The sequence below is a fragment of the Chanodichthys erythropterus genome, chromosome 5 (genome assembly GCF_024489055.1).
Source record: "Chanodichthys erythropterus isolate Z2021 chromosome 5, ASM2448905v1, whole genome shotgun sequence".
In the NCBI taxonomy this organism is placed as follows: domain Eukaryota; kingdom Metazoa; phylum Chordata; class Actinopteri; order Cypriniformes; family Xenocyprididae; genus Chanodichthys; species Chanodichthys erythropterus.
This window is the reverse complement of record NC_090225.1, coordinates 30,952,794-30,975,442: the sequence shown is the minus strand read 5'-3', so window position 1 is coordinate 30,975,442 and position 22,649 is coordinate 30,952,794. Positions and strand designations below refer to the sequence as shown.

Below are 22,649 nucleotides of genomic sequence, written 5' to 3'. Positions count from 1 at the left end.
GACAGGGCAAGAGAGCTTGTGCTCATATGTGGCATTTGCAGTGAGATCAACTGATGTACAGTGGGTCCTAAAGTCTGAGAACACATTGAGCATCTGCAATTGATTGGCCTAATAGTAAAGGAATGAAATTTGCCATAGGTAACTTTGTCTCTGTAGGATCTGTTAGACGCCAAAGCCAAGGCAATGTCATTCAATTCTTTCATTTTTATAATCTTGGCGTTTTAAAAATCTTGACTCTGATTGTCTTATTTATCAAGGCAATTTTCTTTGATTAGCCTAGATTTTTCCTAAATATGAATTGTGTCCTGAGGAACTCCAGCTGACTCTGAATCACTCACTTCCTTCTCTGTCCATCAGCGGTTCATTCTTTAGAGCCACAAGTGCTCAGTGCTAAACAAGACATGAAGCGAGTGCTGCGAATTAGTCTGATTATGCATTACTCCCATTTTCTTTTCATCAATTATCTGAAATTTGCACACAGAGCATACAAAGAATAACAAGGGTGCATCATTTTCTGGAAATTTTCCTTTGTTTTCTTTTCTTTTCTATTTTCTTTCTTTCTTTCTTTCTTTCAAAAATAGCAGAAAAGTAGATTATTTAAATTTAATTTAAGAATTCAACTCAAGACACTTAAAGGGTTAGTTCACCTAAAAAAATAGAAATTTCTGTCATTTATTACTCTCCCTCATGTCTTTCCACACCCGTAAGACCTTCATTAATCTTCAGAACACAAATTAAGATATTTTTGATGAAATTCGAGAGACTCGTCCATAGACAGTAATATAATCAACACTTTCAAGGGCCAGAAAGGAACTAAAGACATCAGTCATGTGACTGCAGTGGTTCAACCTTAACGTTATGAAGAGACGAGAATACTTTTTGTGCGCAAAATCAAAACAAAAATAACGACTTTATTCAACAATTTCTTCTTTCCATTTCAGTCTCCATATGCAGTTGATGTAGTGAACGGAGTGCAGTGCTTCCGTGTTTCGTTTTCCGGTTCCGGTGGTAATTAAATTGCTGTCAAGTTAGAGAGCTCTTGGATTTCATCAAAAATATCTTAATATCTGTGGTTATACCTTTTAAGAGTACAATGCTTTATAACAGCAAATGAAGCCTGCATTTATCATGCATTATAAAACATGCATAACTGTGATAGGAACAACTTATATAATGCTGAATTTTAAATGATTTTCTTTCAGTATAGGCTGTCATGATATATTCTGAGAGAGTTATATTCTGTCAGTGTCCTCGTATCGAAACAACATCAGTTTGCGATGGAAGCATATACCTCAGCGGGCGCTAAACACACGCAGCAAATCACTGAGTTAGCAATGCGAGGGACTCATCTGTCATTCGATTCCTGACCTGATGCGGAAAATATAAATAGCTCTGACACTGTGGCAGGACAATTTAGTTTCCTGAGAGAGGGAAGCGAGACGGATGGATTTAATTTAATCTACCTCAGCCAGTGTTGTGTCACATGACAAATCGTCAGTCACTGTCTGCCTCTACAAACTCAGTTTAACAGGTGCTTTCTTCAGTCTGAGCGGTCATGCAATCTTGTGATATGGCTCTAGAGGAGCGACGCAAAGTTGTTTTCCAATTGGCAGCTAGAAAAGACATTGGACAATACACTATGAGGCAGATGATCACAAATCAAGTGATGGCTATTTTATAAATTTTCAAGAATATAAATTCATAATGGCGTGTTTGGACCTTCTTCAGCTCCGCCAGTTGCATTCGGGTCAGTTTGGACCCGGAAGAGGCACATAAAAAATTTAAAAAAAATTCATAGTTTTCAGTACTAGAAAAAAGCATCTATCAAAATTTACATAATTAAGTTTTTTCAGATTTTAGCTATAAACATAAAAAAAAATTGTACATTGTAACACCACTTGCGTTCCGGCTCAATTTTGACCCATGTGTCAACTGAGGCTTTACACATGGTTTTATTCATTATGACTTTTAAAATTGGTGTTTTTTGTAGCCTGGTCTCATGGAAAGACATACCTGTGGGAACGTTTTCGCGAGTCGCAAGAATACGTATCAATACGTATAAATCACTGTGGTTTCCAACAGAAACACTAGAGGCAGTATAACAGCAAGCGCTTTTAATCATTATCATACACAGTTACGATTACAGGGTCAGATAAAGACTCGTTTTCACGTCTCCTTGCACAATGTTATGTTATAATCTCAAAACGCTTTTTGCAAAGTGCACGATTTATAAACAAATATATTTTGGACTTTGCATCTCCATATGTTTTGCTTTTCTGACATAACAAGCTAGCTTGGTAGCTCACCTGATAGAGTTGGATTTAAGATGAGGAAGCCTTGGGCCCGAATCCGGTGAAAAACGAGTCACGGTAAAAGAGCTCAAAGATGAGAGATCAAAACAAGCTAAAACGGCATGATTACGGATGCTTTTTATGTCACATTTGGCACGTATTTTGCGACCCGCAAACATGTTCCCACAGGTACGTTTTTCTAATAAGACCAGGCTCGTTTTTGTCTCAAAAATACTTTTGTAAATATATATTTAGGGTATGTTTACACATAAACGATGTACTAAAAACAGAAATGTTTTTCCTTTGCATTTTTATTTGTATATAGACGACAATGTCAAAACGATTCACAAAAACTGTTAAAAATGCTGTATTATTCAGCCAGGCCAGTAGGTGGCAATATCACTTCGTAAAAAACATCACCGTTTTCACAAAATCCACGTTTTCATAGTTTACACAGAGATGATAATGGTATCGTTTTCAAAACTTGCACTTTGAATCCTGATTTCAAAAGTTTGTGTTTTCAGGCCCCCAAAACATCATTGTCATGTAAATGAGCAGCCAAAATGCATAAAAAGTTTTCCATTTTCAGTTAAAAACAATCTCAGTCTCTTTCCCATATCTCACACACACTTTTAGGACTGAATTTTGTTGGTAAACATGAATACGCACATACAAATACACTACAGATGTACAAAAGATGTAACTGACATAAAAAATAAACTATATGAACTACAGCCCATGAAAATATATCATCTTATATCATGATAAAAGTGAAAGTTATGCATGTAAAATTAATGTATTTAAGTAAAATTATATACATTTACATTTCTAATGTATATCATTTTTACATTTATGTTGTATTTGTTAAAAAAAAAAAAAGAAGTATGTTTCATAAATTTGGACTGTTTGTAAGCAGTTATATGTTCAAAGAAACTGAATGGTATATTCCTGTAAATTTTCATATAATGATATATTCAAAAAAATAAATAAATAAATAAATAAATAAATAAATAAATAAATATATATATATATATATATATATATATTGGAATTATTTTTTTTTTGTGCATCACAGTGGTTTTGCTATAGTTTAAATTTTGTAATTTCAAATAATTTCACATTTTTTTAATTATTAAACAGGGTAAATGTAGTAACAACACAGTAATAATGCTGTAATATCTGAAACTGACATTTTTAATGAACAAATGCATTTATTAATGATCGTGTTCAAAGCTGACCAGGGAATGCAAAAGGTGCTGGCAGTTTTTAAATGCATTATGAAAGTTAAAAACCCTAGGATCCCCACTGGAGAGAGACAGTAGACCCAAAGAAAGATGCAAAGTCTCTGAGCAGCAGCGAAGGCCTTGATGCGCATGCGAACCTGCAATCAGTGTGGATGTAATGGCTGTGATTAAGTGGCAGTGTGTAAACAGAGATCAGTCTGAACCCTCACCTCTCACTTAATCTACCATTCAGGGGCAGAGAAAGAAGCAGACGTCTCCAAAGAAGAGCCTTTGGAACCACAGGAGGAAATACAAGCTTTAGTCTTTCCAGACGTTAAAGATGTCTTGCTTGTTTCCCAGGCAACATAAAGTGATTATATTTCACAAGTTTTTATTTGGATGCTGTTCGGCAATGTTGATGTACGTCTGACATCGGGCTTCTTCTCAGTGATTCCTCTGCCTTTTCTAGGAAAGATTTAAAGAAACCGCATGCAAAATAAAAAAAACGAAGCTCTCTAGAATATCAAACGATGCATTCTCAGTGAAAACATCAGATCGATATGTTGTTATGTTTAAAAGGTCACAGTGACCAGGTGAGTGGATCTGATACAGTGAAAGGTCAGCGCTGACATAGCTTTTCCGCTTCACTTCCAGCACTGTCAGAATGCCGGAGTTGATGGCTGATTCCCGGGAGCGGTCAGATGGAAGCCCGCATGCAAGGCTTGAACTGCCCAAAGCTTCTTCACCCCAAAATCTAAAGAACAAAATAAACTCTGATTTATTTATAGACTAAAGATGGTGCCGTTGTGTTTGGCAAGATGACTAACTATAGCTCTACGACAATTTTTTACGATCGGCAATCTTTGATAGAGAGTGGGTTTTTAAAACAGCAGTTTACAGCTCAATATATAATGTGTTTAGTGTGAGTTTACCATTGTACAGCACCGATAATGTGTATTCATTTATTTGTGTCTTCTAATATTTTGTGTACAGAAAATTGGTCAAACTTGGGTTGTTTTTTAAATGTGCTTTATAAATAAAATGAATAATAATAATAATAATAATAAAAAGTCAAGTCTATTTTTAGGGACATTAACAATTTATAAGCAATTTTTGTAAAGACATTGTGACATTATTTTCATGACAGTTAAATACTTTTCTCCCAAAATTGTTGTACCACCTTAAAATTTACTGTAAATAGTTTGTTTTAAATGAGTTTTAAATACTTCTTAAATAAATTGGTAATAAAATGGACATCAAGGCAGAAAACCCATAATCATAGAGAAATATTTTGAATATTGGGACGACAAATTCCTCTTATCTACTGCCTTGATCCATAATAAAGATAATCAATAAACAATATAAAAGATTCTCAATGATATAGATGCAATGCAGTTTATGGAAATTTTATGTATTTACAATTATAAATGTTTATAGTAATTATAACATATTTATCTATTATTGCTGTTAACTCCTGGCTCTTTGGAGTTCTCATGCTGATGGACTGTTAAACAAAATTCCTTAAAATAGCCTTATTTTTCCTCTCTATGAACAAGGACAGAAGAAGTCAAACAGCACAAATGATTATCTCTCCCCTGTAAATTGCAGGTGTGCGAGGATTTGTTCAAGTGCACGCAAACACGCTCATCAAGATTAGCACCCCACCTTTCAGACTGATTTACAATTGCCTGGTTGTTCCTACTGTTACTGTAATGCGAGGACACATGCATGATTTACCAACATAATACCTGGAGCAACAGTGTACGGTAATGAGCTGGAGGTGCGTATGGAGTGAGATTGTGAATAAAAGGGGACCATTAGAAAGACTCCTAATGCAGTGAACATGAACAAAAAGATCAATGAACAGGCATTAATCCCTGTGCGACCTTATGGACTTTTAAAAAAAAAAAATATATATATCGTTTTGCTTGTGTTAATGCTGACTGCAAACATTTTGGCACAGGAGTGTATTTTCAATGGAATTTTGCTATTTCACCCTCATTTTTCACTATAGGTACACAAAATAGCTTTTTAAGTACCATTGAAACCAGTTTAAACTGTAATTTTTAATCCCAGGAACATTTAACTATAAAATGATGGTATCTTTGTTAATAGGCTTTCATTCTGTTGACAAGGTTTATTTTTTCTATTTTTTACAGATGGTGCCATTTTCTTAGGTTTGGCCTATAAAGCAAATACTCACTTTATTTCTGTTTTCTGCTAATGCATATTATAGAGACAACTGGATAAATCATGCAGCTATAATTGTGTAGGTGTGTTGGTGTGGATGTCAAAGTGTGGTTTGTATGTGTGTAAAAATTGTGTGTGTGTGTGTGTGTGTGTGTGTGTGCTTGTAATATTTGAGAGAGAAAAACTGCTGCAAATGACATATCCAACCACTGTTAGCACCAGTGGAGTTTTGCTGGCATCTAATGGGGAGCATTTGGTACTGCACCCAAACAAAATCTTACTGAAAGCTCATTTTTTGAGATATCAAACTTAAATTTGGAACACAACTTGTTTAGATTAATGGCTTTTATTCTATAGCAATTTTCGAGTTCAACATTTTAACATGTTTCATAAAATATATATTTTATATAAAATAATGTTCATAAATCAAAGTCACCTACATCTTGGATGCCCTGGGGGTAAGCAGATAAACATCAATTTTTCCATTTTTATGGCAGATTTTTTTTGACACTGACATTTTTGTCCTCTATGGACCTGCGTAACGTTTTTTAACCGATGCACAAGGGTTAACGTAAAAGTGGCATCATATCTATTTATTTATTATTATGTGGATATCTTTTATGATGGATGGATGCACTTTTTTGCCTTCAAAATCTCATCTTCTATTCACAGCCATTATAAAGCTTAGGAGAGCCAGGGCATTAATTAATATAACTCTGACTGTGTTCATCTGAAAGAAGATAGTCATATAGAAATAGGATGGCTTGAGGGTGAATAAATCATGGGGTCATTTTCATTTTTGGGTGAGCTATCCCTTCAAGACTCCAGCATCAATATTTGACCAAAGATTAATTGTTGCAGTGAGAGTAATTTATTAATTTGTGTCAGGAGTGTGCGTCAATAATTCTGAATCAAAATGGTATTTATCATTATTCGATATAAAAAGAGAACACATACCTGCCTCTGTTTATTTGTGATCACGTGAATGCACACAACAACTCCATTGAGGCTTTTAAGTCCAAAGACTTACACATTTAGAAACATATTAATAAAACATCATATGTTTATGTCACATTTCTTTAGAAAGAACGAGCATTTCTATTAATTTTCCACAAAATTATGCTATCTGAGAATGTTTGAGCGATCTCTCTTGTCTCATACTCAGCCAGAGCAAAAGAGGGTTAAGTGTATAATCAGTTATGAGTTAACTGGAGCATATGTCTGTCATTATGAGATATGCAGATGCATTAGTCCAGTGGTGTTGACAAATCAGGTGTCTGCAAAAATACGTAAATAGATTGACATTTTCAACATCAAACCTTATGGTTAAAACTGATATATCTGTATAAGGAAGAGTGTATGTTTTTAAATGCTGTGTCTGGTCATCATTATGTTTTACTCCACTTTTAGTCAATTTTTAAATTTTCATAGTGTTACAATGAATTTGATGAAAAACTGCACTGCAAATTTAATCAATAGTCTGAGGTAAACCTCTCACCATTCCTAATGTACTTGCTTGAAAATGTCTTGTTTATTTTGTGTTGGGTTCCTGATTAGCAACAATTTCATGGATCCCCAAGAGAGTCCCTTTAGAAAGGGGTTTGTGAGTCACTAATTGGTGAGAAAATTGCCCAATTTTGTCACTAATTGCCAAGAATTGTTTTTATATTTTAAGGTCAATGCAAGTTCATGAGCAATGAATAGTTAAAAGTAGGGTATATGCATTTTTTTTTCATAGACACTTTTTTTTTATTCTGGTTGATACTCTTTTCACATTCTGTTAGCAATCAATAAAATATTAAAACATGTACATATATCTTCTGTGGAAGTCTCAGGATTGTCCAATCATTGCATTCGGTCTGAATACGATGTCAACATATGTATTTGCATATCTCCGCCCACCTGCTCACGCAGACATCACACGTCATCAGCGTGTTGCGTTAGACAAACAGCAGCCACCTTTAACAGTTCCTCCTGAACCAAAACAACGAGCTTATGCTGCGTTCACGCCATGTTGTACCCATAATTGTGAGATGGTAACCTGCGATGTTCTACCCTGAGACTCGGAATTTATGCGTTTCTATGTCAACACTATCAACAGCGAAATTAATCAGCAGCAGTCAGGTGGTATGAAGAGCTTTGTAAGTTGTTTACGTTCAATATTATTGTAATGTTATGTGCTTTGAGAAATGAGGTAATTTATCACCATCTCTTGTGATTCTTTGCAGACTCTGCTCTGGCTGTATGCGTTCATGTGTTTTGAAGGAGCCGTGGCCAATTTGGGTTGTTTTCAATCCAAGGGCTGGGAAATATAGGACAGAACACATATTGGGTTAATTTTACCCAGCAAATTTTTTTTTTATTATTATTATTTAACCCAGCATAATGGGTTGATTCGTTTTTACTACAATACTAGTTTTTTTTTTTTTTAGTTTTTTTTTTTTTTTTACTTCATACATGAGTTAATGTTTACGGATTAACTTAAATCCTAAAAGCTTTTTTTAAATACTCCACACAACCACTGGTTTGCATGATAATTCCTTTATTTCCGATTATATTTTATAATACAGCATATTTTATATTGCCTATATTTAAGCTTGTTAAACAAATATAAGAAGTAAAAATGAAACATTTAGAAATAATTCAAGTGTAATGGACCAGTCTCTGTTGTCCCGTTTCCACCGTAACGGCGCTTGATGGGAACTGATAACTTCAGACCGCCGCCTGCGTTTTTAGTCATAGCCAAAAAATGCTGTGACTTCCATAAATAATCAGTGTCTGAGAACATATTTTAACATCATAGGTATTCTGTATCTTTTTGAATAAAATCATAAAATTTTTCATCACTCGAAAAGACCAAAACGACACTCATTTAGGTGTCACATCGCACCCCTGTATGCTGCTTTTCATAAAATGAAACGATATAAAGAACAATAATGAATTTTTAGATCAAATAAAATGTACACAAACCTGCATTTTACTGAAGACAGGCACCATTTTGACGGAGCTGCACTGCTCTCTCCTGAAGAGGGCGCAAAAACCCCACAATAAATAACTCAACTCCTGGGTAATTACATCTGACCCAGGATCTGGGTAACACAAAAACTACCCCAACACTTGAAAAATCCCCCAAGATTGTTTACCTTAATGCCTATATATAATTAAATGAATATTTCTGTCAAACATTGTTCATTTTGATAGGTTTCTTTCATATTTTTTTGCTTTCATAATTTCCACATTATATTTCACTTTGCTAGATAAAGCAATAGGTTTGAATAGGTTTTTATATTTATGGACAAAACATGTGTTTTTTTTGGCTCCCAGGCAAATAATTAAAATATAAAAATTTAATAAAAAACAATTTTCCTTGGAAGACTGTAAAATGACATGTCAACTACCTAAACACAGACGTTAATTAATTTCTAACCTGCTAGACAGTTGTCCTTCCAGCACAAGGCCACAGCGCTTCTGCCGAACACACAGTGATGTTCAGACACGTTCACACCGAGAGCCTATTCAGAGACACAGACTGAAAAGGTCACTTCAATAGAAACCCCAATAACAAATGAGTCTACAGCATCACATCTATGTTCAATCACAGAAGAGTTTCACACAGAAGTTTTCCCTGGGTCTGCCGCGTATACTGCACAGATGACAGCTCAGTAAAACAACATCTGTTTGTACACGCATCCCTCCCTGACCCCATGTTTGGATTTAATTGGTGTTAGTAATGGGCGTTCTGTGAAAAGAAGCCTTCAGCGCTGAAAGGAAACGCCGCAGTGCAGATGATGGACATTTAGCCCCTCGTTGGCTTCATAATCGTGCTCCTCTATGGAAACTCACATACGGAAGTGTTTCAGTCTAAATGAAGAAGTGCTCCTCATTTGCATATAAAAAAGAAGCCAAGCCAGCAAAGGCTACTGGCATACGTAAAATCTTGAATGTCAACATGAAAATCAAAACCTTGTAACACATTCCTGGTCATATTGTTCACAATAATTGTGACCAGGAATTAAGAATTTTTGTGGAATAGAAATTTAAATTGTTGGATATATTATAGTTGACATGTATAATCTACTTTTTTCGAAACAGAAATGGGTGTACAGTCAGGAAATTCAAGTCAGAGATGGAAGAAAGGAAAGAGCAGAGAGGAAGGCGAGACATTAAATTCAATCTGTGGAGTGAAGAAATGATGAGAGGAGCAAAATTTAGACGTTAAAATTCAGACACAATTAAAGTTCATTTAAAGTGATAAGAGAAAACATGGATATAGGAAAACATTTTATATGGTCCTCTCATTCATTTTTTTGTTAGCCCATGCCTATTTGTTGTCGCATGTGTTTAAGTCATATTTTTTAATATGTTAGAGTAAATTTTCATCAGTATTCTGATTTCTGAATATTCTGATATTAATATTTCATCAAATTTAATGTCAACATAACATGTTTTATCAGTTGTTTTGAATTTTATACATGAATTGAGTGAACTTGTGGTTTTTGGATTTGTTAAAAATATATATATATTTTATTTTTGATAATATGTGTTAATAAAACATGTGTTTTTTCAACATTTCAAATTAAGATACAGGATAATTTTTTGTTAAATGAGGGATGGCCCACTTTACCTGAAAAGATATTTGTCTGGAGTGCATGATGCCAAAATGTTCTGTAGCCCCGTCCCTCGTCTTGTTCTGTCTTCTGGTTTGTATTTTCACAGCATGAAGGTAAGATCTTACAGATTTATGAATGAACCGCCCTCTTTAAAATCTTTAAAGAAAAAAAAAAAAAAAAAAATGGATTTCACTGTAAATGATCTAATTTTTTCTGCAATAAGAAAAGAAGTTTTAAAGCTTGTTTTGTAGAACATCAGTTATATTATATGAGAATAGTAAGCCCTGTAGACAGGGATTACATGTTATCTTAGGAAAATATAATTATATTTTCAGAATGACAAAATATTTTTTTCAAACATAGTCTGTGGGATAAATGCCCCATAATTACTGTACTTACTCTGTTCTGAACATCAAATACATCTGAACATCTAACTAGGTGCTTGAATAAAAAATTTTCGACTTTATATTTTTATTTTTTTTAAATTACCTCAAATTAGCATCAGGTAGCTAGTTAGCTAGCAAGCCAGTTAGCATCAGCTAACAATATTTTTCAAATAAGATATTATAATTTTGTAAATCATAATTGTTGATTGTATTCCTTTTAAATTTAAGCTAAAACTGCCTGTAGTCTGATTTCGCTAAAGTAACTTGCTTTGTCAGACCGTAAGCATTTTACCCCACCTGTGGGGCAAACCACGGGTACAAATTAATTTTTTTTTTTAAAAATCTAAAACTCTGGACATTTTTCATACTTGGTTTATAATTTATGTCATTGTCACTAAAACTATGATAGCTATTCTGGACACATTTAAAGGGACAGTTCACCCAAAAATGTAAATGTGATGTTTATCTGCTTACCCCCAGCGCATCCAAAATGTAGGTGACTTTGTTTCTTCAGCAGAACACAAATGATGATTTTTAACTCCAACCGTTGCCGTCTGTCAGTCGTATAATGCGTGTCAATGGGAACTTCATCTATAAGAGTCAAAAAAACATGCAGTCAAATCCAAATTAAACCCTGCGGCTCGTGACGACACATTGATGTCCTAAAACACAAAACGAGAAACTGAACAGTATTTATATAATTTTTTTACCTCTAAAACACCACTATATCCAACTGCTTTGAGCAGTTTACAGGCTCATTTACTCATTGAAGTATAAGCGCGAGACATCACTGCCGTTGTCAGAGCGCGATCAGACCTCACTAAGCGAGTGCTGAACGCAGTTGGACATAGTGGTGTAAAAATAATAAAAAACTAAACTAAATTAAACATTTAAAAAACGTATCACATTATCTGAATTCACCACATAGTGGTTTCAATCATTTACCTCGCAGTGTTTCAATACACATTATTTCTGAAGCCTGAAAATCTTCTCCTCGAATTAAAATGGCACACGCGAGATTAGCCTAATTGATCTGAGAACTGAAATCATGTCACTTCACAATACTTCACTACTCATTTTTTGTGGTGCTTTATTGTTTTTTCTGCAGGAAACGGACCTCATTTTAATGTGAAAAACAACAACAACAACAACAACAACAAAAGGTTTGGAATTGGCGGAACAAAGTGAGTAGCTGAATGATGACCATCCCAGATAACCCAGATAACTTTTAGGATAGGCTACCAAAAAGGACACTTTACAAAGGAAACATTTACACTTCAAATAAACATCTCATTTAAGAAATACGAGCTGCAATTATTCTGAAGTCTCGTTTACAAACTGAGGAAGGCGTCGAAATGATTTTGTGTTGGGATTCCTCATGAATCCGAGCTGGGTAAAGTAAACTAACCCGAGTCGGATGGAGGAATTCTCCAGGGTGCTGAAAGTACAGCACTTCATCCACTCTACTGAGGGAGGGAGAGAGGCGATCAGCCACACCCGCTTCAGCTTATTGGGCATCTTTCCGTGGAACGTCACATGCAAAAGAGCCACACGTTTATGCCGATGAATTATAGATTAAAGGGAGGCTGAAAATGCAGATTCGGTCCCACACACAAACACGGAGCTCGCTCGACGAACGGTCCGACTCCGCGCACCTCATCCACCGATGACTGAGGAGATGCGTCCTGACGAGCCTTGCTGAAGCGGTCCAGCGTTCACAGCGATCTCCGTTTGACAGCGTTCACTCACAGACAGCAGAAATAACACGATGCGTGGATTCTTTGGAGATGGGACAGCGGTGGCTCTCACACTGCTCAGTGCATGGGCGCTCATAGCTGCAGCAGACGAGGAGCTCATCTTTACCAATCATTTTCTGGTCCAGTTGCACGAGGGGACGAATGAAGATGCTCATCAACTTGCCCTGGAGCATGGCTTTGGGAGTGCAAGGAAGGCAAGTAACAGTATGCACCTCAGAATGGCTTCAAAACTGCCAATTTCATGCATGCATGTTTGCTTCAGGCACAAAGGCAGGTTTTTTTAATAATTATGCAATAATATAGAAGCACATAAATCATCATGTAAATCTGAGTACAAGGTGTTCTTGTTTACAACAGAAACACAACCACTGGAATTAAGTGCTACATTCATTCTGCAAAATATAGACTCAGAAGTTGAGAAGTACATCCATTTACAAAGTCATGCTGACTACAGTTTATTGGTTTTTAATGGTAATACGGATCATTAGGCTTTTACTAGTCGGAGTTCATTTTTCCTTCAGAAACATGCACAGGATTCCCACTGGAACTGCCAATCCTAACTTCAAATAAAAATGTGGTAATAATAAAACTTGAAAGGAATTTCAATTGATCCAGTAGGATTTTATTTAATTCCTGGATGGCATGTATTTGATCCTATTAGGATTGGTTTCCAAATTATGATTCCAATAGAAATCCTGCAGATATTTTTGACTAGTGGAGATTGTAGATATACAATTATGCAGGTGATTGTGAAAACATTACGCAACTGAATCACCTAATTTCTTGTTTGCAGGGCATAAGGAATGTTCACATGTAAAACATCAACCCCTCAAATTTGCTGAAAAAAGCTTAGCTTGTCATTTTGATTATGCTTATGTTATTCTATAATGTTATCAGGAGCAGTAAGAAAATGAGTGAGAATTAATCTAGTGTAAATAGTAAACATGTCTTTCATCTGACATCCCAATGTTTATTTATTCCATCTCCATAAAGGGCCATTTATCACTGAACAGAGGACTTGATTAGCTTGACAAATCAGCCTTGTCAAATGTCAAAACATCACTGGTGTGGAACTGAGGCTCACGTGTGGCCATGCATTGGAATAACACCTTATAACCATATGGCTTACTGATTTCGATATGTATATTTTGTTTGTTTTGTTTTTGAGAGAGATTTTGTCCTTCTAATTCATGCACTCGTTGTCTAAACCAAAAAAAAAAAAAAAAAAAAAAAATCGAAATAGATAAACAATGTTTGGACTCTGGAATGAAGCCTCTATTCGTTTTACTGGAGGTTCTGGAGATTGTCACTCACTTTATTTTACTTCAATTCAATTCCTTGATCAGAATTTCACAATCACAACTTAGCTTTTAAATCACCTAAGAACAAGATTGAAATGAACAATTACTGCCTGTGAAAAGATGTTGTGGGAAGAAGAACAATTAAAGAATCAATAAAAGATAAATTATAGTGTAATATACACTAGATAGCTAAAGTAAAAAAACAAAACAAAAACCACAGCTGCCAAAATATCGTTTAGATGTAATGGTTTCAGAGCGACAGAGCCATCATTTCAGAGGTGAGGGGGACAGAAATGTTTTTATTTATTGTTTTTATCTCTTGCTTTTAATTTGGTAAGAAATTAAATACACTGCTGAACAATAACCAATAATATCGGTGATATTTTTTTCCTTTTATGTCAATTTTATAATTGATTTATGTATTACAAACACTTTTGCATTAAGTCCTCAGATTATCACAGAATAAGGCATAAAATATACAGTACCAATATACAGTACCAGTCAAAAGTTTGGAAACATTTAATGTTTTTGGAAAATGTTTTTGTCTCTTCTGCTCACCAAGGCTGCATTTATTTAATAAAAAATGTAGTAAAAACAAAAATATTGTGAAATATTGTTACAATTTAAAACAGCTGTTTTCTATGTGAATTTATTGTGTAATGTAACTTATTCCTTCATATATTGGTGGACAATGATGCCATTGGAAAATGTGTGGTAAGATTAAAAATGATAGATCAATTAATTCAGTTATTCATCAAGCATGCATTAAATTGATCAAAAGTGACAGTGAAGACATTTATAATGTTATAAAATATTTCTATTTATTAAATACTTTAATAAATATAATGAATAAATGCTGTTCATTGAAATTTCTATTCATCAAAGAATCCTGAAAAACTGTTTTCAACACTGATAATAATCATAAATGTTTCTTGAGCATCAAATCATCATATTAGAATGACTTCTGAAGGATCATGTGACACTGAAAATTCAGCTTTGATCACAGGAATAAATTACATTTTAACATATATTCACGTAGAAAACAGTTATTTTAAACTGTAATAATATTTCGCTGTTTTTGCTATTATTACTGTATTACAATATTACAAAATTTACTGCATTTTTGATTAAATAAATGTAGCCTTGTTGAGCAGAAGAGACTTCTTTGAAAAACATTAAAAGGCTGTCAATTAGCACTGCATTAATCATATACGTGATTGTCACTAAATACTTTGAGATGGCTTGAAAAACACACATAAACCATATATTGTCGCAATCGTGTGTTTGATTCATCACATTTCATCAGTCAAAAAGTTTCGGCTTTTTATTCAGCTGCTGCCATAGCAAATATCTGGATGCCTTTGTTCATATAAGGGATTTCCTGGAATGTCATAAATTATTACTTCTACGAATCCGTTTTGGACTTTCTGTGAGAGAGCGCCCTCTGGCTTCAAATATAAATGAAACATGCATTACACAAGAGTGTTAGCGCTCCACAAAGTTTCAATCGCCTCCTTTTGGATAATAATAAATCTATCTGAATTTAAATCTAGATTTATTCACATTGGCCTCTAAGTGAACACGTACAAAGTGTGAGGGACAAATTTACATTTTATGTAAAGTACAGGGGACATGTCCTCCCCGTCCCCTCACTATTCAGAGTGGATTTTCACATTTAGAAGGATGTAACTGGATCTGATTTGTAGCAAACATTTTAACATCTTCTGCATGAAAAATAATGTAACATATTTCCTCAATGTTAACTTATTAGGATTACAGTGAATATTTATTGGTGTCAGACCAGGTTTGTAGATGAGTGTAAGCCAATAAAGTTCTTGCTTATAATGTTCAAAGAGTGTCAGCTTATGATATACAGTAATACACATCGCTATGATCATTACTGTGGGATGCATTAGTGGCATTGATTTCGACCCATAAACGTCTTACTGTATCTAATATTTGCAAACATTGCATGTGCAGACAATCTCAGCATCTTTTCTAGGCCCATTTCAAAACAGTTTCATGCTGATAAGTGTATGAGTGTCAGTTTATGAATTCACATGAACAACACAGTGAGATGAAATATTGCCATTTAACCAGACACTCTGTATTTTGACCTTTGAAAACAGAACATTAACATTACATTAAATCAATCATACTCAAGTGCATCTACAGGGTTTGTTTTATTCCACACGACTCTTTGCAGTCCTTCTAACAGAGGTGTGTTTCATTTCAGCTTCCTTTCGGTGAAGGGCTTTTTCACTTCTACCCACGGGATATCCCTAAAACTCGGAGGAAACGCAGCCTTCACCATATCCACCGCCTGGCGAAGGATCATCGGGTAAGACCAGAATCTCACAGTGTGTTTGTTCCCATAGAAACCAGCCAGTCACTGGAAAACAATAGCTAATCTGATGCCAGATCCATTGTTTGTACGAGTTAAAGGCTAACATGCCAATCAAGTTTTCGGCTTGATATTTAAGTGCTCTTTTATCAGGTATTATGACATCATGCAGTTTGAATGAGGTTGCGTTATTATTTATAAAAATGCTTCGTTATAATCCTGGATGCTGATTGGTCAATGCAGTGCTAAAATACACAATATAGTAACAGCTCTGACGTGAAACACTTGTTACTGTGTATATTGCTGCACAGACCCATTGAGGCCAACTGTTAACATTAGTTTACATGTCTAGGGCAAGAAGGGTGGCATCTATGATTATTTAAAAATTATGCCATAATGTCATGTGTCAAGGTCGTGCTATACTGTGCCATGACAATATCAGTATATATCACATGTAGCACAGCCTCTCTCACATTAATAAATGTATAGCATAAGATTTTATTTTATCTTTGACGGTACCTTTTGAACACAGTTTTGTTAGTACAGACTACACTTTCTGTTTGAAGCAGAGACTACTATTTCATAAGGAAATAATTCTGCTCTAAATGAACCATAGATGTATTTTTGAGACAGAAAATGGGAAGATTTCAATCTGTAAGATTTAAGCCTATAATCATCCTCCATAATCCTGTGAGGCGGTGCAGCACCAATTTGCACTCACATGAGAGGATCGGTTCAGTTTCTGCACTTTTAATAACTAAACAGCTATTAATGTTCAATTGTGGGTTTCAATCGGGCTTGAGGAGTTGAATTATTTATTAGTGTGTTCGTCAGGGCTGAACCTCTCAAAAGCATCGCTCCGACTGGAGTGTGTTAACTCATCCGCTGGCATAAAATGTTTCCCGACCATCATAACAGCCTTTCATCGACATATTGAGTTTTGCAAAGATCTTCAAAGCATGAAGATGCATTAAATTAAGCCGGTTAAAGCTTCTCTGAACATCAGGAAAACAAACTGATTTCAACTTGATTCACGTAAACGTAGTAATTTTTCCTGCCTAATCTGACGTATTTTATGTCAAATTAGAAATAATGGGGATTATGCGATTATGGATGCAGCCTGACGTTTATGTTTTATTTAATTCACTTTAAACTAGAAAGAAAAAGCAAACCAGTCACTAATGCAGTAATTTTTCTATGCCTGTTTCCTTACATGGATGATATCTGTGAAAACTTCCCCACTTAGAGTTTTGATTCAATTAAGGGCCGTTCCATTGACCAGGGTAATAAATTAAGAAATGACAGTCCCATCACATTCAATCCATTCATCATCTTGACAAATAACACACATCTCATTAACAGACTGTGATGTGCTTTGGCTCAGAGGATCTCTACTGATGGCCACAACCTAAAAATGGACATCAGGGAAAAAAATAAATAAATAAATTGCAATGCAAATAATATATATATATAAAAAAATACAACAGACTATAAAATTATGCTATAAAAAAAGGCTTATCAGCTTTTACAAAGCTGTTGACATCAAAGGTTTTGTGCCCGAAATTCTACTGTATTGTGTAGAATTTAGCCAAATGGTAACTTGCAATTGTTGTTTTAATTAGCAATTAGCCATATAAATCTATATGTTTAGGTGTATTAAGTGATTTTCAGTAATATTTTGACTTTCACAGACAGACATCCGTACAGCCAACATTGTTCAAAACGAATGTCTAGTGAGTAAATCCGAATCCTGGAGCAAAATGATCACAGTTTGTGATGGATTTACCTCAACTTTAGGTTTTACCTCAATCTCTCTCATTCATATTCAAGACAAGAGTCTTCAGATGACCCTGGAAGGCCCTTCAGAATCGATACAGAAGAATGAAGGAGAGGTTTCTCCATCGCCACAATCATTTTCAGCTCAAGTGTTGTCACAAAGCGCTGTGTATTGATCTGTTTCTTGTTTTTGTGCTCTGCTCATTCACACTCTCTCTCAGGTTGTTTACACTGACGCACTGCTAAAATTTGCTTTGCTCTTCATTTGGACAGTCTCTCTCTTTCTGTCCTGTTCAGATGTTGCATAACAGCATTCTTCATTTTGCTGCTGAACGTCATGGTCCGTGGATCATTTTTCTTAATCCAAAGCAAGTTATTACATTTAAATAAAGGATTGCAAAGAGGACATGAGCTACACTCTTAAAAATAAAGTAACATTTCTTTTTATGGGCATTTATGGTTCTATATGGAATCTTTAACATCTATGGAACCTTTTTGTTGCACAAAAGGTGGAGAAAGGTGTGAAGAGCATTTCAATAATCGAAATAACCAAGACAACTGTTTACTGAAAGGAACAGTTTTGGGTTCAGTTTATGGAATATGTTAAACCCCCTTTTTGAAGCTTTATTTTTAAGAGTGTACTGAACTGTGCACACTAAGACAAGGAACTTGTGCTAATGAAACAAGGTCAATTATTATGTCATGTTCAATTTAATACACAGTACCAAGTGCTGTGGCTCTTCGTATCGCTCTAGGTTTTGGGTTTTGATTCAGCAATGCTAGTGGAGCAATTATTACACACTTCACCTTTAAAGACTCTTTTAAATAAGAATGTGTTCTTTAGAACTTTATGGATAAAATTTAGAAGGATATTTATGCTAAGACCCTCTTACTTCTGCTACCACGGAAACACTTGTATTTCCACTCGCAACACTTGCAAAGCTGCACTACTTATTTTCTCTCTTGGATTAATCATTACAACTTGTATTTTTCTCATTTGAAAGTCACTTCGGATAAAGCAGTCTTCTAAATGAATATATGCAAATGATTAAAATATAATTGCATATGAAGATCTGGCTGCAAAAGGGAAAGGAAAGTGTTCAGGGTGATGCACATATGAAGCGTACGGTGCCATTTTGAGATGCAGCAACATCTGAGTCACGAGTATGTCAGATGCGAGGAGATAAGACAGGCTGTTCTGAGCGCAGTCCCACAGGAAACACCACATACACAAAGCAGAGATGCACGAGAGAGAAACAGACAGGGTTAAGAACATATGTCTGTTCCCTTAATCAGGAAACATAATAAATCAGTTTTTTGGGATCACAGATGGTAAAACACAATGCAACTGATTGCAAAATTGGTAAATGAAAGGTAATGTGTCCTTCAAAACCCATATATGCTAGTGTAGAAATTGCTCTGCAAATTATGTGAATTTTTACAATGTACAGAATCGAGCCATAAACCCTTGAAGCCAATTTAATCCTTGTACCTGTCACTTTCCCACCTTCAGCTCCAATTCGTTCAACTCAATTATCATGTCCTTGAATCTAGCTCATGGTAGAGCTAGATTTTCTTGTCATCTTTTGCAGAAAGAAAGCACATGTATAAGTAATTTTTTATAACAGTAACACCATGAAACACATTTCTCCTAGTAATTTGAGGAAAACGTTTTATACATTTAATGATGTGGTACTGCCAATTTGTGGATAAACCAGTGAATTTAATACTTAAATTAAATTAAATGTTCTACATTTCCTTTTATTTTTTAAACTTTTTATTTGGAACTTGCATATTTAATAAGATTATTCATAACAAATTGAGTTAAACAACAAAAGATTCAAAACAGCAAAACTAATGACAATGATAATTCAGACACTAAATTCTGACTAACACACTGTCAGCTGAAGCAATGTCTTTTACAAACTCAAAATAAAACAAAAGGTACTCAGAAAACATGAGCAGAACAAGCAACTTAATGCAATGAAGACCGAGCAAAGAAAACAGGCTCACTTTATAAACCAATGAACGAAAAGAGTGACAGGTGCAGTGGTTTGTAGTTTGCATTATTACATTGAATCATCAACAGACATTGAAGGTGCAATATTTAAGATTTTCTGTCCGCTAGAGGTCGCTAGAGGCCTATTCAAAACAAAAGCGTAGCTTGATGACGTCAAGTTTTAGAGCGGAATCATGGGACATGTGGTCTCCACCTCAACGGACGGTGCAAAAGAATCGGGATAGGACTCCGGAAGAAATCATGTTTATGGATGTGATTATTAACGTTACTGTAGTATGAAGCAGAGCAGGAGCGAGTGTTGTGGAGCTGAACGAGGAGCTGGAGCGATTGATCAACACGCCTCACGAGCAGCGGGACTTTTATTATGACACAGTCGCCGGCGCCGCTTCCGCTTTTCCGGTCATGAGTGTGAGGAAACACAGCTCTGTTTATCATATTAGATACATTTGAGAGTGTTGAAAATGATGTTATAACGTTACTCTGTGCGTTCGCTCGGCGGCTGCTGTGAGACTCTGTTACACACTGCAGTAAGATAGATCCATTTTACAATATCAGATTAAATGCTGGATGATTGTGTTGAGAAATGACATGCAATTAATTTTAAAACGTATTGTATGATGGAGAAAATGCTGCATTACTGTAACTAAAAATAAAGCTGCATCTGATTATGCTATGTTAGCTACTTCACAAAATAGTGTTTTTCTCTGAGGCATGGTGAAGCATGAGACTCGCAAAAAAAAAAAACTAATTTGTAAATTAGATTTAAACAATAAGACTAAACGTGTTGAGCTATATAACAATAATTAGTTTTCTGTCTATAAATATATCAAAACAGTTGTAAAACATGTAAATATTAAAGCGTCTTTGGTGTTTCCATGGTTTCCGGAAACCCAGGGTAAAGCGGGTATGACTTCTCACAGCCTTGGTTAAAATTGCAATTTTCTCACGATTTACAAATAATTGGAAACATTTGGGATATTGAAAGAACCCATATGAATAAAATATATAACACTGGCCTAGTGGTTTTTGGGTATTTTACTGCAAAATTCTTACATATCGCACCTTTAGGCACAACCTCAAGTCAGATTTATCTATAATGCATTAGAAATAATTTTATATTGTTCGTAATTGTCATACTTGTACTACCACATGGTTCTGTTACTGTGAAGGTCTTTCCAAATGGGAAGGTTAATTTTTTCTGAATAATATGCTGGAATCTTGTGTATATGCTTTGTGTATCTTAGTGTGCCCCTTACTTGCAGATACACCAAATACGGGTGTTATGTTGTCTGAATTAATTTATTTAAATGACCCTGCATGTGTTGATTTACTGTCGCAGTGGATCAATGGGGTCAAAGAGCTCTGACCTCTCATGGGTCTCTGGCAACAAGAATGCTGCTGTAAAGTATTTTCACAACTGAGAGTTATTCGTACCCTCGCAGACAGCTGTTAGCTTTTTTGTTTTGGTAATGGAATTTAATGAATGTAAAGGTGCAAAGTAGCAATTTGTCGCATATTGAGCTAAATTAATAGATTTATTCCAACGTGAACAGATTTTTCATAAAATGTTACTAAATAATATGCAACCTTCATATTTTTCTTTAAAACATTATTTTATTATGCATTAGTTATAAGTATAAGTAAATAAAAATATGTTATTTGAGCAGTGATTGCAGACAAGTACAAGGGAAGCAGTTGTTTCACGTAATAGCTGTTAGTATATTGTGTATTTTAACACAACTGTAATGCTGTTTTTAGCAATCATAATGCAGAACCAGAAATATGTTTCATAATACACTCTCATATAAGGTTGAGAATCCCAACTGCTCATGAAAATAATTCAAATGTCATCAGTTTGCAGTGTGTTGAGCCTTAAAATGTTCTTTAATGTGTGTGTCTTTACACTTGCTGATACAATCAAGATCACAACGTAAATTAGCAAGCAAAATGGCCGTGAAAATGAAAATGCTCATTTGATGCTAGTATTGGTGTTGTCTGGAGGGCCGGTTTGAGCCGCCATCAAAGTGCTCTTTGAAACAGAGTGCAGACTTTGATCTGTTTTGTCTTTATTTCGGGAGCGAGCGCACATGCAGATGTGAGAGCGTAATTGGGGGTTTCTTTGTCTGTGAGGCATGGCTGACGTCATGCTTTGGTAGTGATGGGCTTCGGGGGTTTCTGCTGCTGTTGAGGTGAAGGGTCTCGCTGTGAAGCTTCTTTAGTGTGCTGGTTTAAAGGACAGCAATCCAACCATGATTAATCCTGTACTTTGAAACTCTACAAGCTGTGAATATTGTGCTCTGCTCTGCTGTTTGTGTCTACTGATTAGACTTCATGGATGATCACCAGAAGATGTTGTGTTTTGGATGCTGGTGTCCACAAAAGGCTTTTTAACTCACATGTAATTACATCTATAATTACACTGTTGACCCTTCCCTTATCTTACCCATACCACCAAACCTGTCCTAACTTTACCCTTATCTACTTCAATAACAGCACAAGTATTCTGCAATACAACATCAACGCAATATTTAAAGCCACCTAATATAAAGTGTGACCAAAATCACTGTTTTTATAAAAGCGGTAACACTTACAATATGATCTCATTTGTAAACATTACTTAAATGCATTAGCTAACATTAACAAAGAACAATATGTTTTTTAAAGAGTGTTTAATCTTAGTTTTTAGTAAAAATATAATTGTTCATTGTTTGTTCATAGTGCAGTCCTTGTGCAACTTTTGATTTAAAAAAA

The 22,649-nt window shown here is 35.1% G+C and overlaps 1 protein-coding gene across 2 annotated transcripts in view; it reads left to right on the top strand.

The window, feature by feature from the left end:
• The first annotated feature begins 12,319 nt into the window (after positions 1 to 12,319).
• The window catches only part of pcsk2 (proprotein convertase subtilisin/kexin type 2), a 73,057-nt gene continuing 62,727 nt past the window's right edge, over positions 12,320 to 22,649 (top strand). For both annotated transcript variants that reach the window (XM_067385466.1, XM_067385465.1), the window contains exons 1-2: positions 12,320 to 12,651; positions 15,995 to 16,099. In XM_067385466.1, the coding sequence (XP_067241567.1) occupies positions 12,469 to 12,651; positions 15,995 to 16,099 (288 nt within the window). In that variant the 5' untranslated portion in view covers positions 12,320 to 12,468. The remainder of the gene's footprint in view (positions 12,652 to 15,994; positions 16,100 to 22,649) is intronic.